Below are 23982 nucleotides of genomic sequence, written 5' to 3'. Positions count from 1 at the left end.
TCTTGAATCTCAAAACAAGGTTAATTGGAACTGGAAAGAATCCAGCCAAAGGCAAATTAAAGGTACCAAGTTGGCTGGATAAAGGCTTCCATCAATGGGAAGAGGAAATTCAAGCTTCCTACTTCACGTAAGTTTAGAGGTACTATAGAATCATGAAACACAGGAACCTATGATGAACTTATGAACCCAATATTGTAAACGATTTAACAGAGACTCTTTAAATCTAGAGGAAGATAAGTTTAGAACGAAGTACTACTTGGTAAAGCAAATAGTAGAGAAATAGAATGCATTATCTCGGGATACGAGTGGAAAATTAAAGTAGAATTTACATACATTTATGTGTTAGACAGTAAATTCCTTCAAAAACCTAAGTACAGAAAGACTTTCTTACTTAACTTTCCATGCCCAGTGTCAGAAGTGGCACTCAAATGTTTAACAAATGACGACTACGAGCAAATGAACATTCATACAGATGCCTGGCAAATCAGGATATACTCCACCCAATATGCCACATGGAAGGGCATGAAGTGAATTTCAGCCCTGTCAGTATGTATGCAAATGACTGGCACCAGTAGACGCTGAATAACATTGTGTTTACCGAGATGAGTAACTGATGGGAAAACCCAGAGGACATTCAGGCTAACAAAGTGACAACCAACTAGGAGTATTTGGAGTCAATGGCTACTAAACACCCATTCCAAAGCGAGGAACACTGAGCATGCAGAAGACATGCTTACTTGATTACCTGGCCAGAGCATCCTATGCTGTGAGTTCGAAATCAAAAAGCAGATGGTGCTCCTCCTCAGTGGTCAGTTACATGAGAAAACGGTGGACCAAACTGACCACTGGTCTAACCTCATGCCTTAATATTGTATTGTTCAAATTAATCAGCCTTCTGTGCTAATTAGTTCCCAGATGTCAGTGTTACAGCGCTTTGGAATACCTAGTGTGTGTGAATGATCATTAACAATCAGCAACTCCGTCAGTTGGGTATATGAACACTTCTGTTGGTAGCACACATATTTATTTACTTGTTTGGTGGAGCCTGTTGTAATGAGGGACAATGGTACATCAAGCAAACAAACAAATGTCTCTTGACCTTTTCTCCACTAATAATTTTTTGGCCGTGCCCATGGCATGTGGAAGTTCCTGGGCCAGAGATAGAACCTGTGCCAGAGCAGGGACCAGAGCCACTGCAGGGACAATGACACTGCAGGGACCAGAGCCACTGCAGGACCAACCCACTGCAGCACAAGGGAACTCCATCTCCACCAATAATTATTTAAGGGAATAAAAGAGAAAGCACCTATAAGGTTCCATTTTTGAGGTTCAATAAATCAAATCGTTACTTTCTTTTCATACTGTATGAAGAAAGTGAAAAAAATTCTTCTCCTTAGCTTTGATTTTTATCTTCATATTCAGGGAAGATACGTGGTTGACGCTGAGTGAAATAAAAATAGAGTGCTATAGCATGCAATAATGATCATCATTTTAATGATTAACTTTATGTAATGTGATGATTTGGTCTGATTAATATTACAGGCATCATACTGTGGAAATTATGAAACAACTTAATTTACTATAATTAAAAGCATGATGTCAACTCATTTTTAGATTGCATATAGGCAAAGTAAGCATAGGTTATAAACCATAATGAGCAGACCTTGAAACCAGCATATATTAAATTCTAATTGCCAAAGTTTGAGAAACGATATGAAAAACAATACTTTTTGTAAGGATTATCTTCACCAAGATAGCTAAACACGTCACAAGTTATTAATTCTGTATGAACATGAGAACCTCAGAGATGGTATTTCAAATCAAAATTGTTGGCTAGTCTGCTTTGGCCGGTGATAATCCCAGACAACATTATCTATTATTTCATCATGGTGAAATTATTCACACTACGCAGTAAGAGTCCTACTAACTTATACATTTTCCAAATTTCTAAGTAACAAATTTGTAAATTTATTTAGCACCTATCATTTACCAAAGTGCTGTTAAGTGACACGGCTAATAAAATAATCCCTACTATCAAAAACCTCATGGAGGCAGACAAAAGCTGTAATTAAATTATGGTATAACATACAAATACACTCTGTTCTAATGGCACATGCAAGGGAATTTTACACAGCAGCCATACAGGTCAAGAAAGAGCAACCTGGAAAAGGTACAATATAAATTAATCTTGAAGGGTGAGTAGGAATTAAGTACTGAGAAATTCTGGGATGAAACAGATTATCTTCCTTTGGTGAAGGTGTAGGAAAGTAAAAGAGTTTATCTCAAGAAAGAAAGAAAAGAGACCTGGTTAAATCCCTCTGTAAACATGCCAATGGGAAGCAAACGATGAACCAGCATTTGCAAGTGGGAGAGCCCTTACCTCTGCAAGGCTTTTGGCAAGATACACCTGGTTAACCTGGGAATGCTCTGGAAAACAAAACCTGGAAACTGTGGATTTATGGACCATGGCTCTCTCTAAAGAGTCACAAAAGCCACATAAGTATCTGAGCATAAACTGGAGATGTTCTATAGTTAAAACAGCTTCCTTTTGCGTAAATGATGGAGCTATTAATGTTACTTAGAGACTTCATTATTTTGGATCAAAGCACACCCTCATGCAGAAAGAAGGGGCCTAGAGAACTGTATTGGTGGTCTTGCACCTCCTCTTGCTTATGCCACATTTCATGTTTACCTGTATCCTTGAAATTATCAGTAAAGCTCATTGCAAGTTATATGTCCAATTTACGTGAGTTTGATTTCACAGTTCAGTGTTCTGGTTATTTTGGTTCCCGAAGAGATAAAGGGAGATAAAGAAAGAGGAAGTAAACAATAAACTACAGCCATCCAAACTTAAGTTCCTCTTCTTTAATTTAGTCCTAATATATTTTGTATTTTTTTTTGTTTTATTATTTTAATTTTTTTCCGCCGTACAGCATGGGGACCAAGTTACTCTTAATGTATACATTTTCCCCCCACCCTTTGTTCTGTTGCAATATGGTATCTAGACATAGTTCTGGATGCTACTCAGCAGGATCCTGTAAATCCATTCCAAGTTGTATCCAATAACCCCAAGCTGCTCCCCGATCCCTCCCACTTCCTCCCTCTCCCCCGGGGCAGATGTTTTCATACAGACTCACAGTCTGTTGGTGGAGTGCACAGAAATACTGATATACTTTCCACTCTCTGGAATACACAAGCTAATTGTACAATTATTTTTTTCTTGGGCAAAAAATCTGCTGAAACTACAAGTTGAGGTTCCCTCCTTTAATACCTCCTATGGTGTTATAAGCATTTGGTTTTTTAACTTTAAGCTTTTAAAATCGAAGAATCTTGAACAGAAGGAAACATTTCTTCACATTAGAGTTGTACTACACGCTGAATGCAGTTGCCCCTTAACTATTTTGTGTTGCCCTTGAGCTGCGGAAATGCAATGCATGGAATAATTTACAGGCTTAAAGTGCCTTTGCACAGGTATCATAAAATACATCTTTTCTAACAAGAAGAGAGTATTTTTAAACACTACTCATTTATGATTGACAACATTTTCTTAAATCTGACTAGCTCTTCTCACTCATCAGCTTAGATTTTGCTACAGTCAAGCATTCCTGGCTGTTGCTGGAGTATCTCACAGAATTATCTTCTGCATAACTTTGGTAACTTTGCAGCACCTTCTTCAATCTTCAGATGTCTCTTCATATAAATTCAGTACAAATCAGGATCCTCTGTCTTATTGATAATCCTCTCTGATTCTATAACTTTTCATTGATTTTTACTTTTGGTTTTACATACTGCTCAGTTGTATTTCTTTTTTCTTTCTTTTAAAAAGATTCTCAGTTATCTTTTAAGAGACCAAAGATCAGGAACAATTAACATTTTCCAATCTACTTTTAATGTTCATTGATATTATAGTATAACACATTTTTAAAAATTAAAATTAAATTATAAATAATGAAATAAAACTAAAATACTTAAAAGCAATAACAAGTAATTTTGAGGAGAATGTATGTGTATAAATAAAAATATATTTTGAATATTTCATGTTAATTTGGGGTCTTCCTATAAGGTTTTCAATGCCCCTAAAATATTTTATACAACATGCTTCACTGCTCTGTTGCCTTGGATCAAGTGTTGCTCTATACTTTTAGCGAGACCCAAGTTGAATGAGCCAACCCATTTAAAGGTGATTGCGTTTTAACTTGTGGGATGAGTATAAAGTAATAACTACCCTATGTGATAAGGCTGTAGTATAGGAAGCATAAAGAGCTCTAAGATCTCCCAGGAGGGAGAGGCTAATTAAGATGGAACTAAGGAAGGCTTCAAAGAGAAAATGACATTTAGAGCAGAACTTGTAGGATGAGTTCGCCTTGTTAAGAGAAAAAAAAAAATCACTTTTAAAAAGACTAGCTTCCTTTGCTTTTACATTAATTCATGTATGTTTTTCTTCTATTTTTATCTTTTAAATTGAATGCATGAAAAATGTGTTTAAAAATTATACAATTATTTTTTTTAATATTTTCAACTTATAAAAATGAAAAGAAGATATTGGAAAACTGAAGTGAATACTATTAGTGGGAGAGGAGCTTCTAACTTTCACATAAAAGTTAATAGAGTAATAACAACATAAATGTTAATAGAGTAATAACAAAATATTATTTAATAAGGCTTGTTGGTGCCTTGATGCTAGTTTAAAATGTTCCCTGTTAATGAATCAGTGTCTGTATGCGTGTGTGTGTGTATCACACATATATATGTATATATGAGAAGGTTGGTAAACCTTTTAAAAAGGTGCAGGGCGTTTAGCTTCACAGATATTCCTAAGTCAACATAATGTAGCCTCCCCTTGGGATTTTTGAACATATTTAAGATTTAAAATATATAATCTTGAGCAGGCACGGGCTATTGTTGGCTCCAGGTCTATTTACAATCCTTTTTTTTTTTTTTCCCTCTCACCATGTGAATTATCACATGTGGTGCAGAATCCTGACCACTTCATCTGCCAGCTTCTTTGATATCCATGTCTTGAGTGCAGCAGAGTTTATACGTCACCACCTGACGGGGAACACATTAACTGCATCTTCTTTCAAGTGTAATTATTTATAGATATTGTCAAAAATTTCAAAACATATTTGCTATTATTCCATGGACAGGTGAGACCTTCCTGACCAGATTCTGTATCATTCACATATCTTTTATCTGCATGCTCAAATTATAGAACTTGAGGAACAGATGAAACTTGGAGAAGCATATAGTTGTACACTGATTTTACAGATGGGCATTCTCAGACTACAATATATATAACCTAGAACAGAGTACTTCAACTTTTAGGTAATTCCTTTTTGACTTCTCCATTATACCTTCTCATACTACACTGAAATTGCATGCTTTTCAAAAATGTAAACACATACAGATCTTTGGAATGTTGTTCCCACATCTTCGTAAATTATTAAAGTCATACTTAGTATCTTAGTACCAGGGGTGTCCCCAACAACCTTTAACTAACGTTGTATGTCTGGGGACAACTGTGTGTGTTGTTTGTTTGCAGGTATCTTCGTATCTTCAATCACGCTAACAGGTTTCTGATTATTTTCTGTAAAGAACACCAACTCAAATGAGGTGAAGATGCCAAATATTGAAGAGCTGCTATAAGCATCACTCTTACTGGGCAAAATTATATGTCCCAGCTTATAAAGGTTATTTCCTAAAAATAATCCCAGGGTCATATTTGTTATAATTGAGCCCAAACTAGAAAGCATTAGCTACTGGTAAGAAAATGCATGCTTAGCTAGCAATATTTAGATGATTAAAATATTTATGGATATAGTTTTAATATGATCACTTGATATTAAAAGTGTCTGAGGGAGGTCATGCCACATGAATTATCTATTATGGAGTATGCTGTGTGGTACCAGAAGGATTCAGTTAAAAGGTACTTTTTTTTTCCACATGAAGATACATGATTTCAGAGTTGTAGTAAGAGATAAAGAAAGTTTTGGCTAATCGACCAGGCAATCTGTTTCTATTATTTTATTATTAAAAACAGTGAAGTAGCATTATCAAAACTGTTGACCTTCTGAATAGCTAAAATACATGGAGACTGGCATTGTCAAAGTTAAATCAGGTATCACTCTGGTAAATGAACAGGGGGGAGCCAAAGGGCTCTAGGAAGTACACTAGAGAGCCCATTTAAAATACAGCAGAACTAAAGATCTGCCATGTTTCGTTCCAATTAGAAAACTGAATATGTGAGCAATAGATTCTTGGTACATTCTATGTGTGTGGGACTGTGCCATTAAAGTAATTTTGTACCATACTCCTCTCAGTAATAATTAATAAGAACTACAAGGTCCTTTCCCAATCTTATCCTTTAAATTTATCAACTCAAGCTGGTCTGTTGAGTCCTGACCTTCATGCCTCCTTCTAGGGATTCCCAACTGCCTAAAGCATTCTTGCGGTTCTATCTGATCTGTCAACAGCTTTTAATACCAGCATTTTGGGGGATTCTGTTATCCTGTGAAATTTAATCTCACCTATTTAAGCTTGCAGAAAGTTCTGGAGGGAATTATTAACAGATCTTCCCTCCTCTTCTTAGAGGATAGTGCTGAATGATTGGCTGGTTTCCCTAAGGACCCGGGGCTGAGAAGTGCGCGTTTGTCAGTAGCATCCTATTTAGCATGTGCGTGAGGCCACAAGGGAGACTGAAAGACGTTTGGAATCAGAATTACATCAATATGCTGATGAAGCCTCCGTAGCTTCGTTTCATCAAACCTTATATCCTGTAGCATTAATGCTTTCTTAACTAAGATGGAAAGTACCCCAAAACAGCACACTGCTTATGGCTCTAATTAGACAGCTGGAAACTACACTGATGATACATTACAGCAGTGGATCAGCAGTCTCAGCATCACTAGGGAACTGGTTAAAAATGCAAATTCTCAGACCCACCCTACACCTACTAAATCAGAAACCGGGACCAGGGCCCAGTAAACTGTGTTGAACAAGCCCTCCAGGTGATTTTGATGCATTAGAGAAATGGGGCATGCTTGTTACTGCAGAATCTACTGGGTAGTGCCTTCTAGTTTAGGAGATTAAAATGTCTCTGAGTTTAATTACATAGTTCTTTGTTACTAACCCTGTAATATAATAGTCTCAAATAATTCCTTACTAAATATAACTAGCCTAGGAGTCCTATTGTGGCTCAGAGTCTTATGATACCAACTAGTATCCATGAGGCTATGAGTTCTATCCCTGGCCTTCCTTGCTCAGTGGGTTAAGGATCCAGCGTTGCCATGCGCTGTGGTGTAGGTTGCAGATGCGGCTTGGATCCTGCATTGCGTGGCTGTGGTATAGACCCTAGCCTGGGAACTTCCATATGCCACAGGTGTGGCCCTAGAAAGCCAAAAAAAAAAAAAAAAAAAAAAATCTAACTAGCTTATATAAGAACTCATATTTGTCACTAAGTGATGAGAGAATTTTACATTGTTCTGTATCTCCCTCCCCCTTCAAAAATCATTTGAGAATTAGATCACAGCTTTGGATATATGCAGGCTGACATGCCTGGTCATGAGGCCTTTCACCAACAGACAAATGTTATTCCCACATTCCATCCAAGGGCCAAGCCCAATAATCAATTTACATATTTGGAAAACCTCTAAATGTCCCTGTTTTTCAGTCTTCATTGACTTCAAGGAAATCAAATGTGACGGCAGGTTTTGTTTATTGGAGGTAGAAAGCACAGGAGGAATAGGAGAAATACAAATAAATTGGATATGATGTTAAATTCTTCATATAGGTTACAAATTTGTCCAAGAGCATTCTCTCAAAACCGATATCTTGAAATAGACACAAGATTGACTCACCAGTTTCATAAGGGTTAATTGGCACTGCCATGTCTTGGGCATCTTTTGATGTAGACAAAACCAAACAATGGCCATGACCCATGAATACTGGAACCTCTACAAATGCTGAAAGTGCCCAATCGTAAAAAAGCATAATCACTAGCCAGTGATCCAACCCTGAAATCTATGCCCACTCTGTTACTCTAACATGTCTTATCCCTTCTCTCCTGTTGAAAACTTATGCCTGAAATTGCCAAATAAACCTTCAAATGCCTACTGTTGTAACAATGACCTAACTTGGAGAGGCTTCGTCTTTTCAATGTTAGAAGCACTGGATGCTGCTTCTCTCCAGAAAACATGCATTCCACAATTATTTGTTGAACACTTTTCATGTGGCATCCCTTCTGCTGAGCAAGAGGAAGAAAAAAGTGATGACCATGGCACTGCTCTCACAGAGCTCACAGTCCAGTGGTTTTAAGACCATATAAACATTTCAGTTTCTTGTAAACTAATAATAACCATTCGAACCTTTGTTCTTCTAGTTTTAATTAAGCCTCAGATCCACGTGCGTCCTCCTGCAGGCATACAACCACTTGTCCCACAGACCCATTACTTCCTCTCCGCACTCTGGTAACCACGGTTCATCTCACTGAGCTTTGGCCTTTTGACTGAGCTACGCCTGGATGCTGTTCCTTTCCTTCCTATAATCCAGTCACACTAAGTAATAGCCTTCTCTCTCAATTATCAATTGAGCAGTCCTTTTAAAATTTAACTCAGATCTTGGTGTTTGCTCAAAACAGTTCAATGGTTTCCTCTTTCTCTCAGTAAAAACTAAAGCCTTATGAACACTTACAAACCTCACCACAGAGAGCCACACGCAGTCCTCTCTCCCTTGGCCCAATCGCACCGACTTATTCTTTTTCTTCTTCTATTTCCGTAAGCTTAAAAGCCTTCCTCAATCAAGGGTGAATTCATTTGCCTTGATCTGGAATATTTTTCTTCTAAACGTCTACATTCAGTGTCTTCATCTCAATGCCCCAAAGTCATCATATTAGAGAGGCCTTCCTGGGCCCCTCTATAAAATGGCAAACCCACCTCCTCTTCCACCACAGCTTCTCCTCACACTCACAGTTCTTACACTCCTGCATACGAATTCATTTTTGCCACCACTGCTCCACAAACCGCTTTTCAACATACATTTATGCGACGATTTATTTGTTTGCTTATTGAGTGTCTTTCCTTACTAGGTATGAGTTCCCGGGGGGCAAGAATTGTATCTAATTTGTTTACTGCTTTATTCCCATTGCCTAAAACAATGCTTGATACGCAGTGGATGCTCAACAAATGTGGCTTGATTAACAAACAAATAAAACTCCTACTCTCTCTAGTAATCATCTGGTCTCATTTTTTGTGTGTTGTCTACTATGCAGAAGAAATCACCACCACTCAATTCTAGTGACCCTTGCCAACGGAAAACGACTGTAACACAAAGTATGAAGTAAACCAACACTGCCAGTCAGGGTTGCCTTCCCTTCCAACTTTTAAGGTGCAGCCTTTCCTGACAAAAACTTCTCTGATTTAAGATTTTAAAAAGAAAGATTTAAAAGATTTAGTTCAAAACATATTGCTCAAGCAGTTATAAAACGAGCCCTTCTCTTCTTTTATCTTAGGCAAGTGACTTTCTTCCAGCACAGCTATCTTCCTTTTATTGGTTCCACGATAAGCTTGCACTAATTGAAAACAGTGCTCCAGAAAAGCCTCCTGTCTTCTAAGACTGTCTCCACCTTGCATTTTGGGGGAAACATCTGAAAGGGGAGACTGAATGGAGGAAGGCTCAGAGAACAAAGTTAACTTTTGAAACGCAGTCATGAACCAGTGGTGACTCCGATATTTAATCTGTAATGTGGTTAGTCTACATGAGACAAATTACCCCGTGACTACAGTTATAAGTCTTTCCCAGTATGGAGACTCTAAATATGCTCAGGCATTCTAAACCAAATCAAATTCGTAATACTGATTTTGATAAAATGAGTAATTTATCTTTCTATAAATATGTTTGGTTCTTGCTCTCAGAACTAATATCCTTTATAAGGCATTATCTTTCTTAACATTTAAATTTGAGAAATCTATGGTACATGTACCCTGCTGATGTTTCACCCAAGATTAGTCACCAGTCACCTGTAAGAATGAAATGATTTTAAATCTGTCATTTTTTGGAAGTTAACTAATTATTAATTCTAAAGAATACTTATGTTAGAGCTCTTTTAAAAAAATAAATGACAACATCTTTGTTTTACTGGCTTCAGACCAGAATGAATTAACTATGATATATATATATTTGAATGCAGCTTGTAAAATTAGCTTATGGAAAATTCCGAATGTGTCTAATTACCACATTCTCCTAACATCCATACATTTTGTGAAGAGTTTCTATTGTTAGGATATGGAAGACTTAGCTCATTACACTCAGTTAAATACACTGCTACTAGTTAAACACAATACCTTTCAAAGATGTTAACACTAAGAATAAGAACCACACGCATACTGACAAAGATAAATGCTTCATTTGATCCAAATCAGTACTACAAAATAATTTTATTTTACTTTGAATGTCTGTACTAGAAAGAAGCAACTATGGGTAGCCCAGAAATGTTAAAATTTGCACTTTCCAATTTGAAGAGCATTCTAATGATTTAAACTAGGAGACTGCACATTAACAGGTACATCTGCTAAAATTGGTGGCATTACAACCCCATAGTTTCTGATGGTTCCATTTTACCTCCTCAGGGACAGCTCTTATATTAACAAAGCCTTTTCTGAAGACGAGGAACACTCGGCGGGCTCCACAACGTAAAGCGGATGTTGCACAGTCGAAAGCTGTGTCTCCAGCTCCGAGTACAATCACGGCTCCCCGTATCGATGGCAATGGAGAGTGACAGGCGCACATTCCTGAATGATGAAAGGAAAACCCCATTTTCAAGTAGAGAAACCATTTCTGCATGACAGCTCAAAAGATACTTGTACTCAAAGCAGTGTAAAATTGCATCTTGCAGTTTTCGAGGATGGAGTGTCACTATCAAATTATTCTGCTTCATTGAAAGACAGTTTTATTCCCATTTTAAAAATATGCTCATATATGTAATTTCATAGTCAATACCTTTAAGTTCTTTTTTTTTCCTTCTAGAAGGACAGCTATAACACATTTTGAAGAGTTTGGGTCATGACAAACTGAAATCAATCACTTCAAGCTCTCTTTGTCAAAGTTGTGGCATATATTTTTAACTTACTGTCCTTAAATTTCTCTTTGTTAGACAAAAAAAGGATCCTTATGATCTGGGTTAATAATTATTTAGATATCATCTTCTAAGGTTCTAACATATAGCCCTAATGTATGTTACGCTTAGTCCATTTTGAAAATTAAAACTTTTTAACTGTTCTTTATGTAACTGAAGAATTTCTGAGAACTATGTTCTTAAAATAGTTAAAATAAAACTTTCTCCTTTTTACTGCTTTTTCCTGGTTTTGCTTATAAATTTGAGCAATGAAGGAAATATGACTCTTTTTTGGTAAGATTTTTATTTTTTCTATTGTAGTTAATTTACAGTGTTCTGTTAGTTTCTGCTGTACAGCAAAGTGACCCAGTCATATATTATATGACCATGGCATATGCTCTCATGTGTGTGTGTGTGTGTGTGTGCATGTGTGTGTATATATATATATTTTTTTTCTCACGCTATCTTCCATCACAAGTGACTAGACATAGTTCTCTGTGCTATACAGCAGATCTCATTGCTTAGTTTGGGGATAGGAGATGCAAACTATTGCATTTGGAGTGGATAAGCAAGGAAATATGACTCTTGAAGTGAACATATCTCAAGAGCATTTATATGGAGATTTGATGTCCATATGAAGATTCTCTTAAAAAAGTAACATGCAGACCTTTGCTCTGCGTTAGGTAGCACTGTATTATTGGATTAAATAAAACTGCTGACAAGATAAATTATTATAATTTTTGAAATGGCACCACAGATAGCCTACTGTAATCATTTTGCTTGGAGGAGTTTGTATTTGGTATCACATAATTAGCCTTCAGAGGTATGCTCTGTGTACTATCATCTTCCTAGCAAGGACTGCAGGCACACAAGCCTTCTCTTCTCCGGAAGGAAGAGGATGAAGGTGGTACACAACTTTAGCTGTAAAGCTCTGCAGACTGATCTCAGAGAGAAAGTTCCTTTTCTTTTTCAGTCTTAGGAGAACAATATAAGTTATTTCTTCCACGTGTAATTAGATGCTGAAATAGCTGAAGCTCAGAATTCTTGGAAAATACGTGTTTACAGGAGTTTGACTATCTAGTTCCGGGGAATCTGTCCCAGCTTCTTTACCACCACGACGGTGACTCTAGCCCAGTCACAGCAGAGGACAGACACAGCTTCTGGTGGTTCTTCCTGGGGTGTGTGGAGTGATATAATAAAGACACTAGGCGTTAGGGTGCCCCTCAAAGTTGTGTACTTTAATTTCATTAAACTGTAGTTCAAGAAGGGAGCGGATCTTTCCGCTGGTGTGAACACAAATCATGAAAGATGTGATCATGTGTCCTATTTTAAAATAAAACAAAACAAAACAAAACTAGTTTCCAAAGTGAAGTTCCTGCCATTTCTTTGAAGAACATCTTCCAATGTTTGTTAAGGACATTCTTACTTTGAAGCAACTTTCATAATGCAGTTTACCTGTATATAATACAGTGAAAACTCCTTAGGATGATGTTTGATTGGGAGAATGAACGAATAGATGATTCTGGCTAACTATTATATCAGATTTTTTTTCATTTTACATTGCTGTTACAAAAGGATGAACTGGAGATCTGGACAATGTCCTACTGAGGCTGGATTTAATATAAATTTAGAATACATACCACAACATAGGCAATATTAGGAACAGAAGTGAATATGTGATACCTGCTTTACTGCTTTTGGCTACAAGGGGCAGAAAGTCTTTGGATGTGTAAAACCCCTGGTCCTGTGTCAGGCCTTGGAAGATGTCATCCGTTTTGGGTTCTGGCAAACCTAAGTAGTAAAACATGTATAAAATATCATTAGCAGAAAGAGTGACTTTTTCTACCTGGTTATTAGAGAGAAAATAGAAAGCTGAATAAATGACGTGGTTCTTAAAGAAAAAATACCTCTAAGCAAATTAACATTAAAGAGCATACATGACACAATGTAACAGACCTCAGAGTCTGATTATACCTTCAATATATAACAAATACCCACCATAAGTCACCCATTCATGAGCACATATACAGAAACATATATACACACATAGAGTGTTAAGAGGAAAATCAGGTTATAGTCTTCCTCATGTCATAAATAGAAATAAGCTTCTGAGGTATTACAGTGCTAAATACAAAAATTTCATCACAAAATCTAAAAGGAAATAAGGATCCATATTTATCTAGTTTCTGAACATGGGAGGATATCCTAACAGGAGCCGGGGTGCAGCAGTGGGACTAAAAATCTTCAAAGAAAAAAAAAATTCACTACAAAAATCCACCTATCTCTATGTTTCAAAAGTCTTATAAACAAATTAATTGACAAGTGATTAATGAGAAGAATATTTTAACAAATAAAATGCAAAAAAAAAAGGGGGGGAGTTCCCGTTGTGGCTTAGTGGTTAACGAACCCGACTAGTATCCATGAGGATGCGGGTTCGATCCCCGGCCTTGCTCATTGGGTTAAGGATTGGGCATTGCCATGAACTGTGGTGTAGGTAAGTCACAGACGCAGCTTGGATCCTGCATTGCTGTGGCTGCTGTACAGGCCAGCGGCTACAGCTCAATTCAGTCCCTAGCCTGGGAACTTCTATATGCAGCAAGTGCAGCCCTAAAAAAAGCCAAAAGACAAACAACAACAACAACAAAAAAAAAACACAAAATGCCTTTTCTATATAAAGAAATCTCTCAACTTCAATGAGGAGCATATTAGCTTTTCAATAGAAGCATAAACAAAGGATAACAAAAATCAGGGTAATAAAAAATATAAATAGCTAACAAGTAACAAAAATCTTAAGTCCTCTAGGAATTTAAGAACTGCACGTTAAAACGATGAGATATGATTTCTCAACTATTAAAAAAATCTAATACTTAAAAAATTATTCTATATGGCAAGGCTGAGGTGGGTTTTGTGTTCTTTTGGTAGAAACTGGTGCTCAATTTCTAAAAATTAGTTTTGAATCTATGATAAACAAACACTAAGACATGAAAATAAAGTTTTAATGTACAAAAATGGTCAATGCAAAAGAGAAAAGGAGAGAGAAATGGTGGAAGAATATCAAAATGTCAACAGAATGGATAAACTAGTTTTACTAAAGTAAAACAAAATGCAGCCATTAAACAAATATTTGAAAAACGTGAATCACACTCAAAATATAGTATTAAACTAACATGACATGACACACTGTATAGTATGATTTAATCTTTATAAAAAAGAATAAAAAACTACATAATCTAAACAGTGATCCTTTCTGGTAGTGGAATTATGGATTTTTAAATTATTTCTTATTGTCTAAATTTTCTACAACATGCATGCATCAAGTAATTAGGAAACAACTGCAAACATTTGGAAAAGAATATGAATAGCAGGCTAAAATGTTTTCAAACTATAAATGAAGCAAATCTGATAGCAATCACCCACCACAAGAAAGCTTTTCATCTCAAGCCCATAACAGGGATATTAGGTTTAATTTTGTTTACTATCTGAAACTCAGCCTACCAACAGGCTATTCCAAAGAAGTGGGAGCTTGTTTCATAATTAAATGAAGGCCAATGGTAGTTGCTGGTGGACATACAGAATAACAAGCATGGTACAAGGGATGAGTTTTGCAGTGTGAGAGGTAAGGGAGAAGCCTTATCTGATCTGAAAACTGAAGGTGGTTGTTGGATTGAGTGTGCAGCCACCAATAAACCACTGCTGACCCTTCAAATTAAATCAAACATTTTTCTTCTCTGTCCAGCACCTCCTCCACTCCCTCCCCACCACACAAAAAATCTGCCATTTGATTTTAGATTATTTTAAGGCCATTTTTTAAAAATTATTGTAATTATCTAAAAGGTTAGGCAAATCATTCCACTTGCCTCTTCCTTGGCTTCTCTATAAATGAAAGGGAGATAAGTCTATTTCCTCATTTTCTGACATAGAGAAATATACCTTAACCTACTTGTAACATGGAAACTATTATACAAATGTGTGGTTATTCATGTAATTCTTCTAGAAAGACTGAGATGGAAGTGGTTACAGCTACATAAATATAGCTGAGTATGTACTTGAAGATTCCAACGATGAAATAATTTTTCTTGAAAGCTATTAAAAGATGACTGTAGTTTAAAATACACATGACTAGTAAAACCAACACATATCATTTTATATATATATATACACACACACACACATACACCACAGATGGCATATATATTATTTAAATCTTTATGAAGATTTCCGTTATATACATGTCCTTGTATATACGTATAAAATGATATATATATATACACATATATAAAGATTTAAATATTAAGGACCTGTCTGCTCTTTCATATTACTATACTATTGAAACAGCATATGTTCCATGGTACTTCATTTTTCCAGATTCTTGTTAAAAAACCACAAACAAAATGAAAAACAACGTGAAATGCTATGCAATTTCAAGGTGATATGATAAGCAAAAGCCTTTAAGGCAGATCAAAACCAAGGCACAGAGAATGTCAGTGCTGGATAGGCATTCCACAGTTTCTGGGGATGAAGTCTAAGATCCTTCCGTTACTAACTCCTAGTCTGAGCTTTTTTCACTACTTCCCATGGTTAAGGCAGAGGGAAGCTTCAGATCTGCGATTATTTTCTATTGACCCACTGCTAAAATAACTGTTTTATAAAGAAATGCAAGGCGTTCTTCTTAAACAGACCACCTGACCCATAGAGATGACTTTTCTTCTCCTACAGCGATTAGTCACAGAACAAAGCTTTGGTAAAATTTAAATTTCATTTTCTCACTTGGATCACACAGTGACAAAGACAACTGAGTTTCCTGTGCTTTCACCCTACTCTGCGTTTATCACTGTAATGAGGTTAACATTTACTGGGTCAGATTCTCCCTGTAAATGTTCAGGAGGGCACCTGTTAGATGTTCTGACCTATAGATATTGGCTTGAGGAGAGGAAAAATGAGCCAGTCACTGGACAGGATTATTGTGATTGCGTTATCTCTGCAGCCTACTTAGCTGCCCCACAGGCCGTGCATACGCAGATTCCCAAGGTCCGTGGGGCTCTTCTCCCCAACTTGAGGGACAGGTCATGCATTAGGACTGTGCATCTGAAGCTCTCCTCACAGACTCTTTGGTGGTCCAGTCCAGCTGGCAGAAATACCCTATCCTCTGCTAACCATGACGCCACAGAATGATTAGGAAACAGAGTCTGTGCCATCAGACACACCCTGATGGGAGTTCTTCCTCCCCCATTTACCTGATTGTTATTTTGTGTAAGTTCCTGTTTTTTGTGTACACATATATCAAGTTATCCAATCAAACACTAATCTAGGTATTGTTGTGAAGGCATTCTATAAAGTGGTTAATATCTATAATCAGTTGATTTAAAAATATTTTCGTTTATATATTTTTTAAATTTAATTTTATTGTAGTATAGTTGATTTATAATGTTGTATTAGTTCCAGGTGTATAGCAAAGTGAATTAGTCCTACATATAAATATATATATTCTTTTTTTTCATATAGGTTAATACAAACTATTGAATAGATATTCCTGTGCTATATAGTAAATTCTTGTTAATCATTTATTTTATATGATAGTGTGCATGTATTATTTCCATTCTCCCAATTCTTCCCTATCCCCAGTGGTTTCTTTTAAATAAAGGAGATTACCTGAATAACCTGTGTAGACCTCATCCAATCAGTACAAAGTTCTTAAGAATGAAACTGAAGTTTCCCTAAGGAAAAAATTCTGTCTACTTGTCCTGGCCTACAGATTGCAGATTTGCCACCTCCTACAATTGCATAAGCCATTTCCTTGAAATAAATCATATCAATCTATCTACCTATTTATCTGTTTTATATAACGCTAAGGATTTTGTCTTTCTAGAGAACCCTGAAACAATTCCTTAATCTCTCTGATCATCTACCTCTGCGTTTCTAAAGCAGGGATAGTAACTATACTTCTCTTCTCTCATAGATGTGAAATTTAAAGGAATTTATCTATCTACCTACCTACCTACCTATCCACCCATCCGTGTATATAAACCACTGAGACCTGGGACATAGTGAATGTGCAATAAACACTAGCTATTAATATTAAGATAGCATTATTATTCTGTAGTTCATAATTTTTTTCAAATTTCACATCTTGTGGCAAGGAGGAATAAAGCTTAAATCAAAGTAAAGTATTAAACCTTAGCAAATTTAAACAAAGTGTTACAAAGGAAGAAAAATGAAGCAACCTTAAGTGAAATATGAAAGATAATGAAACTTGCAAATACCCATCTATCAAAGGAAGATTTCCCTGAGAGTAGGTGGCATATTAATAAATAAGATATGTGTCTATACCAGGATGATTTCAAAATGACACTGAAATGACTTTTTAATTCACCTTTCAGTGGGAAGAAGAAGGTTTATGAATAAAAAGGAATTGACAAAGATTTGACAAACAAAACAGCTCAGCGTAATATATGTATAGTGTTCTTTGTCTTTCAAGAAGGCCAGATAATTTCTTTGTTCCCCTTGAATAGTTACTAAAGTTTCTTGTGTTTCAGCATGTATTTTTACAAAGGAACACTTTCCTAAGAAGTGCTGAAAGATTATCATTTTCGGGTTTCTCCAAAAAGAAAAGAAAGAAAAATTTGCTTCTATTACAGAATTATCTAACAGCATGTATTGATTACTTATAGGCACTCTTCTAAGTGCCTGAATTATAGGTAATTTTTCTATATTAACTTATTTAATGTTCAAAATAACTCTATGATACAACTCGTATTATTATCTGTATTTTAGATATAAGGAAACTGAGACACATAAAGATTAAGTAACTTTGCTGAAGGTCACAGAACAAGTCAGTAGCAATGACAATTTCTAACCTGGATCACTTGGCTGCAGAGTCTACGATTTGATTTCAAAATGATGCCTTTGCCATGTATACTGTTATAATTAAGCCCTGTTTTAATGTGTCGCTGCATAACAAGTGATACCTAAACTAATCATTCAACATGTATGTATTAAATTTCACTATAAAATTATGGATACAGATACAATAAAGAGTGTTCCAATCTAGTGGTAAAGACTGACTTGGCTTCTCTCTCTCTGCTTTGGGGTTATTTTCTCTAGCACAGTTTCTTTCTGAAATGTTTTCCTTCTTAAGTGCATTTCCCTTGGGTATCTGCTGGTTATTTTTCAATATTTGATATTGTTTGAAATCTGTATCTCTGCTTTGTTTCCAAAGCACCTCCCTCTGGAACAACTACAGGATAAATAACAGCAGTGTATACAGTAAATTCTTTGTGCTCATATTAAGTTCTGCAAAACTTCAATTACCATTACCAGGATATTAAATATTCTGTTTCATGTTATTATCTAGTAAGTAATAGAGGAGGAATAAGCTTTTAAGGCTGAGTCTTCATAGCTCTTGTAGAAGGTGTTTAAGAATTTCTCAGATTTTATAGTATCTGCGAGTGTTACTTCACTGGGTCACTTATTCAGTGTTAATTGAATTGAGCAAGCATTTGCGTGGTACCTCTCATTCTTAAATGCATTCACTCGAATGACAGCTAAGCTGTCATGGGAAAGATGGTGATCAGATAGACCTGTCACTGGAGACAGCCTCACACATCCCACGGAAGTGGAGAGGACAGCACGGAACGTTTGTGAGACCGCCGTGGATTCCCGGCAGAAGACTGGCTTACAGAAATGGGCAATGCTCGGGTATACTGAGCTCTCTCCGCAGGTACATCAAGTCATGTTATTCCACAAGTGCATTTTCAGTGAGAAGATTTTAGTGGACACATAATATCCCACTGATTATGTCCTGCTCTCAAGTTTACTGGCTGAGCACAGCAAGATGCTCTTGACAGGCAAATGTCGAACGTTTCTTACTTTTCCAAGTACTTTTGTATCTGAGATCTTGCTTTCTTCTCAAAGAAGAAAGCATGTTGCATGATCTCAGTGCTCACTGCTCAGCCTGGTTTGGGGAACGGTGCTATAGGGGGAAGAAACTAACACGTGAGGATTAAACCTGGATTCATTAAACAAACTCTCACTGACAGATACTGGTCTATCTGCCACAGCTATGCACCTGTGTCTTAGTAAGAAATGTCCCTTATCACCATTGTTACCTTTATTTTTGTTTATTAAATCTTTTTAAAATATCTCAGTGCCAGCTGATTTATTTCTATCGTTTGTAAACACAACATACTGAGTAAGAGAGAAACCTCTAAGTCAGACTTTCTGCATTAAAATTCTAGTTCTAGCACTTACTGGCTATTACAACCTTGGGCAAGTAAATTATTCTTTCTGGGCAGCAGCAGCCTCATCATAGGATTGTTGGGAGAATGAAATGAAAACAACGTACGTAAAGGTCTTTGCATAGATGTGAAATAAACATCTCATTTTATTTGCATTCTCTCTTTGAGAGTCTTTATTAGAGATAAAGAAATGATATATTTGGATAGGCATAAGTTAAATATTCATCTAATCTAGAATACACACAATTAACATTATTGCACATTTAATGGTCAGTGTTGACAGACTGATTACAATGAGAGACTGTGACAAGGATATTCCACCAACCCCATTTATTCTATGGACTACAATGGACTCAAACCATATGTGCTTCAAGACCAAGAAAGAGCAAGAATAGGACCCTCTAATGCTTAAGGTATCATTCAAATTGGAGCAGTTAATTAACATTCTGCTTCAGAGAGCACTGACCTAGAAGTCTAGAGAACTGGGTTCTGATCTCGTTATTTCCCCTTTCTAGCTGTACGGGAGTAAAATTACTTTTAATACCATGACTCTCAAATTCCTTTATTTTATTTATTTCTGTTTTATTAAGGCATAATTGACATATATTATATTAGCTTCAGGTGTATGACATAGTGATTCAATATTTGTATATATTGGAAAATGATCACCAGAATATGTTTGGTTAACAGCCTTGATTTTAGAATTTTCAGAACAGTCCTGGCTTATGTACAGGACTGTTCTGAAAATGAGGTAGAAAAGTAAACATAAAAGCACTCTGATAAATCTAAAACAGCATTATGTGAAGTTATTATTACTGTCTTGGGTAAAATATAAAAATCATAGAAAATAAAAATTCACGTAATAAAAACTTCATGGTAAACACTTTCACAAACAGAAGATATTGCAATTAATCATAAGAAGTCATTTAACTGGCTCTATATAGATGTTAAAACATAGGTATAAATCATAAATAAATTTATTTATGGATATATGTGTTTATATACTTATTAGAAAAGGTTTTTGATATCAAGCCCAACAGTTGAGATTATAATACGGACGCAAAATATTCTTTTCAAGGGCTAAGCATTTCACAGTTCCACAATGGATTATAAAGTTCTTCATCTGTCACTTAAAGACCATTATATGACTCAGAGGATTTATATCTTATTTCCAAGGGACAACATGCCATATGGGTTATCATTCTAGGATCCATATATTGATTAGAAAAAGAACAGATCAATGATGCCCTATTGTGATTCTTTTCTCAATAAAACTCCCCATCTTTTTTCTGACACCCCACTGTAAATATATTTAGCTCTGAGTGTTCAGACTGAATTTAGAACGAATAAAGTGATTCAATATAACACATATGAAATCAGATCACCATGCATCACAAAAGTATTCATTTCATTGATTTTTTTGAAATCCCCATTAAACATCTGTTCTTTATAACTGCTGTCTAGTCTCTCTCTCTCAATGTGACCAAAAGCATTAATTGTATGGATCACATAATTTGTAATAGTGTAACAAGACGAAGACTTTCAAAAACTGTTACGAATGGAATCACCATCTCAAATCATACTTTTCCCCATTACACAAGGTACTTTCTGTACAGAAACATGTAACAATAATGACGTCCAGAACTAACTAAAAGGACTAATGAGCACTGATACAATTCTGAAAATCAGATGGATGCTGAACTAAAATCTTCTTTTTGTATTAATGTATTTAAAAAAACAGTAAAATTGTAAAAATATTGGAGAGGCAAACAAAACAAAGTAATAATTCCTACAAAGTTACCAATGTATTTCACTTTGCTTTTATGAGTTCTTATACAAAATATGCACGAGTTCTATTACATCAGTGAGATCATTTCTTATAACTTTATGTTAGAACTTAATATCAGGCTCCAATTTAGAGTCTGTATGGGGGATAAACAATATAAACATATTAATAAAGCAATGTATTCACAAGAGCAACACATATGAAATAAATTGAATTTAAGTAGTTAAATTCTTCTAGAGGATTTTTTAATCTGTAATAAAATATCTAGCCATTTCATATAACAGAATAGAATATGGCTCACTATACATTTGATTTCTTATAATTTTTACTCATTTTATGCATTTGGAAAAAATAGAGAGAGAGGCTTTACTTTAATTAATAAAATAATGTTCAAGAATTTAAAGATGGATAAAATATCCTTGAGTGCATTTTACTTTCCTGACAACTACTATATTCAGGATCTATTTTATCTATTGTTCTTTCTATGTAAAGGACATATGAAATAACCAAAACAACAAAATCTTGGACCAAATAAAAGATTAACTATTTTTCTTTATATTTTTGTAATCCAATTTTCTTATAATTAGCAGAAGTTATTTTAATAATTAAAATTTAATTTTAATATAAATGTAAAATCTCATTAAAATCCCTCTCTCTAAATGATATATTAATGTAATTTCCTATTTCTGTCACAAAATTACAACTATCTCTTTGATTTTGGGTATTATTTATTAAAGTATGCTTTATCTCTTGGGCCTTTTCTCTTTATTTTCCTCCCTTCTCTTTTCTCTGTTTCTCATTCTCATTTAGCTTTTGCTATAAAACCATTTCCTTAAATTTTAATCCTCACATCATGAAGTGAGGGTAAGCAAAAAATTTCAAACACTATGCCTCAGGCAAAGGTTTTTTCCTTAATGACTGGGATTCTTAGATGGTGTTAGAAAATTACTATTTAGGACTATGTAAGTATACTATATCCAAAGTAAAGAAATCATTAATAATAAAATACTAAAAAGGAACAGTTATATTACAAAATAAATCTACCAGGCTTACAAAGAAAACAAATTTGCAACAGCCACCTGCTGTGGAGATGAGGCAGTAATCTCAACAGCAGGAAATAAAAGAGAAGAGAGGAGAAAAATACAAAAGCACAGACATTAAAAAAGTAATTAAAACACTTATCTCCATCGACATACATAACGAAAAAAACCCTCAACCAACCACCTAAAAACATACTCTATTGAACTGCACAGCAGGAAATAGCATTAAAGCTGCCACCATAAACACACATTCTGTAGAAGGGAGAAGACCCCTTTAAAAATGTAATCTCAAAAGTATTATTAATGTGTTAATCACCAGTAAATGTACCACACATTCATTGTATTATATTAGTTACTTTCTCAAAGGTATTTTTTAATTGTACTTCCACGTTTTTTATTCAAATAAGTTCTTAAATATAAGCACTGGTAATCACTTTATTTGTAACTATTTTAATGAATTTTACAACTATATTACGAGGCTAAGTATCCTGTATACCAAAGACATTATGTAGATTTTTTTAACATAGTATGCATTTAGATAATACAGCTAAACTATTTCCTTTAAAACCAAACTATTCTTTGCTATAGCATTGAAATAAAATGAGTGAAACACAATGCAAGATTTGAGGTCATGGATTAAAACCGAAATGAAAGCGAAGAATCATATTGAATTATCCAAGTATGCCTGGCCTTCAGAGCCTGGCAAAGCGAAAAAGGGAAATCTGAGGAAGCAAGAGCAGGCTTTAAAATAAAGACCATGCACCACATGTGCCTGGTGACTCTCAGCTGCTGAAACTGGTTTTTGTATCTACATGCAAGTATGTCTGTGAAACATGGAGAGTCATTTGGTTCAGAATCAAAAGACTCCTAATGGGCTCCACACTATTACTTATTAGCTCATGCCCACGTCATTAAATTTTAAACCTCAGTTTCCTCATCGTTAAAATTATGAGTCACAAAAATGCACTTCCTTGTATAACTGTAATGTGGACAAGTAAGCATAATAAGCTCTATATTGCTAAAATAACAATTTTACAGGTAGAAAATGCAATTCACAACCATAGATATTGGTTTTGCTACCAATAATTCTCTTATCTTGTTATGCATTTTGCTCTTTACTCAAATGATACATTTCTGTGCAAATTTATCTTATTCTAAATCACTACCATGATTTTATAAATCTTACAAGGAAATACTTAGTAGATTTTTTTTCAAGAAATGTATATAGGAAAAATATTAACTTATTTGCATGCTTATTATATAGTTGAGGAGTTCCTGCTGTGGCTCAGCAGATTACCAACCTGACTAGGATCCATGAGGACACTGGTTAGATCCCTGGCTTTGCTCAGTGGGTTAAGGATCTGGCATTGCCATGAGCTGTGGTGTAGGTCACAGATGTGGCTCAGATCCCACGTTGCTGTCGCTTTGGTGTATGCTGGCAGATGCAGCTCTGATTTGACCCCTAGCCTGGGAACTTCCATATGCTGCACGCGTGGCCCTAAAAAAGTAAAAAATATATACATATATATTATATATATATATATCTCCTGTGTTTAGTGTTATTGATATGTTGCTAAGTGAAAGTCTTGAAATTAGAACACTTTTCTAGGAATTCAGAAAATTCCACAAAGTAATCACTTTCCAAAAGACATTCAAGATGGATAGACAATTTCAACCACTTCAGAAAGACATGGTTGACCTTGAACCTCAGTTAGTTCATCCATGAAATAGGTAGAATATCTAGAAACCAAGTTCTGAACCTTGCCTGAGTGTTTCAAGGAATCCAAAACTATGACTTTTGTATCTCTCTGTGTG

General features: G+C 35.4%; 1 protein-coding gene across 2 annotated transcripts in view; it reads right to left on the bottom strand.

Annotated features, from left to right (window-relative positions):
- Window positions 1-23982, bottom strand: part of DPYD (dihydropyrimidine dehydrogenase) — a 780991-nt gene that overhangs the window by 424841 nt on the left and 332168 nt on the right. For both annotated transcript variants that reach the window (NM_214044.2, XM_021088696.1), the window contains 2 exon segments: window positions 10615-10784; window positions 12791-12898. In NM_214044.2, the coding sequence (NP_999209.1) occupies window positions 10615-10784; window positions 12791-12898 (278 nt within the window).

Source organism: Sus scrofa, chromosome 4, assembly GCF_000003025.6.
Source record: "Sus scrofa isolate TJ Tabasco breed Duroc chromosome 4, Sscrofa11.1, whole genome shotgun sequence".
In the NCBI taxonomy this organism is placed as follows: Eukaryota; Metazoa; Chordata; class Mammalia; order Artiodactyla; family Suidae; genus Sus; species Sus scrofa.
The sequence above is the reverse complement of the archived record's forward strand: the minus strand, read 5'-3'. Positions and strand labels throughout refer to the sequence as shown.